This window comes from Octopus bimaculoides, chromosome 6, assembly GCF_001194135.2.
Source record: "Octopus bimaculoides isolate UCB-OBI-ISO-001 chromosome 6, ASM119413v2, whole genome shotgun sequence".
Lineage (NCBI taxonomy): Eukaryota > Metazoa > Mollusca > Cephalopoda > Octopoda > Octopodidae > Octopus > Octopus bimaculoides.
The window spans coordinates 77002869-77004879 of record NC_068986.1 but is presented as its reverse complement, the minus strand read 5'-3'; the positions used below and the strand labels follow the sequence as shown (position 1 = coordinate 77004879).

Genomic DNA, 2011 nt, shown 5'->3' with positions numbered 1-2011 from the left:
ATATATATATATATATATATATATATATATATATATATATATATATATACGTATGCATATATCTATATGTGTCTTTGAGTCTGTGTTCGTTCTCCACCACTGCTTGACAACTGGTGCTGGTGTGTTTACGTCCCCGTAACAGTGGTTTGGCAAAAATAAACCGAAAGAATAAGCACCAGGCTTTAAAAAATAATTAGTACTGGTGTCGATTCATTCGACTAAAAATTCAAGGCGGTGCCCCTGCATGGCCGCAGTCTAATGACTGAAACAAGTAAAAGATAAAAGATATCTTCGACTTAACGAATGTCCAGCATTTTTGGGGACACTTCTCTTGTAATTAACCCGTTAAATCGAGTGATTACCCCTCCCCCACTCCCCCTCTCTCTTTCATTCTCCCTCTATCTCTCTCTCTCTCTCTCTTTGTATGTGACTGCCAGTGCGAGCGTGTATGTATATATGCATATTGATATTTATTTGTATATTATTCCGTCGAAGTATAATAAACACATAACTATTTGCTTTTCAAATAAGTTCCATTGAGCACTGAGGTCGATGCATCCCCAAAATATCAGGCCTTGTGCCCATAGTATAAAGGAATATTTATGTGTGTGTGTATATATACATACATACATACATACATACATACACACGTACATATATATAAATATATGCACATAATGACACGCGCACATAAATGTGAGAGAGAGTGGGGGGGTATCTGTGTATGCGTGTATGTGTGTGTGTTGTGTGTGTGTGTGTGTGTGTGTGTGTGTGTACATAATCCTTAAAGGAGCACGGCGCACATCGGTACGCTCAAAAATGGTAAAGAACTAAACATGGCACTAAAAGAAAGGTGCACAATATTAATTTAGGAGAAAACCAGACCTACCTGCATTGTGTCGACTGACGGCGCTGACTTCATAACACACTTGGCGAGTGCAGAAAAATTTTTCCCAAAGACCGGTATGCTGTTGGCCGTAAACCACCCAGTGTGAGGTTGAAAAACCAATGATGAACAGAAGCAGACCTAGTAAAAGGAAAGCTAAGGCAATATTGATCCATCGGGAATTTGAGGAACTAATTACAATTTTGGTTGGCATTTTTAATTTTTCTCAAAAGTAATCAGGAAAAAGTGTTGGTTGTTTTCCTTATTTTTTTTTTTACTTAATCTTATTGTCCTGTTCTTGTAGTTTCTGATGATGGTGGTGATGAAGATGTTACTGGTGATAATACGGGTTTATTATATAGTTGTATATTATTAATCTTCCCCACTAGCTAAGAGAAGTCTGCTCAATGTAAGCTCGGAAGAAGTCAAATGTGTAAGGTAAAGAGAATATGAGTGGGCGATATAGAATAAGAAAGAAAAAAAAAATGCAATGATACAAACGTTTACAACTGAACCTAATTGTGTGAAAAAGCCACGCCCACAAGGTTTCTCCTCCAAAAGGCCGATGTGAGATAAATAAATATATAAATAAAATTAGAAAGACGACAAAGAGAAAGAGAAAAAGAATAAAACTTGAAATAAAACTTAAAAATAAAGTTATAAATAAAAATAAGAATAAAACTTAAAATAAAAACTTAAAATAAAACAAAAATAAAATGAATACTTTTTTTTATATATTTTATTTCAAAGTTAATTCTAATTTTCAACGATTCTAGTTTATACTTTGTACTAGATGGACCAAAATTCACGCACCATGAGTAAAACTTCTGTTATATTACTGCACATTTCTAAACCCACGCTTTATATTTTCATCACAAATGTCAGATATTTTGGTTCGTAACTTTTGGCCCACGCTGTATCTAATTCTGTTGGTGCGGTTAGAACAGACCGCCAGTTAGAAGAAGTAGTTAGAAGAAGTAGATAGATGAGGTCACATATTTAATTTGATACGCTTCTGAGATTGTGATTTCAATTCCACAGGGTCTGATTTTTATCGTTCGATCTTCTCTTCAAAGTATATATATATACTATATATATATATATATATATATATATATATATATA

At 34.1% G+C, this 2011-nt stretch overlaps 1 protein-coding gene across 1 annotated transcript in view; it reads right to left on the bottom strand.

Moving 5' to 3' along the window:
• Positions 1-1391, bottom strand: part of LOC106869694 (uncharacterized) — a 51338-nt gene extending 49947 nt beyond the window's left edge. The window contains exon 1 of the mRNA XM_014915533.2: positions 890-1391. Within this exon, the coding sequence (XP_014771019.1) occupies positions 890-1100 (211 nt within the window). The 5' untranslated portion in view covers positions 1101-1391. The remainder of the gene's footprint in view (positions 1-889) is intronic.
• Positions 1392-2011: the final 620 nt, after the last annotated feature.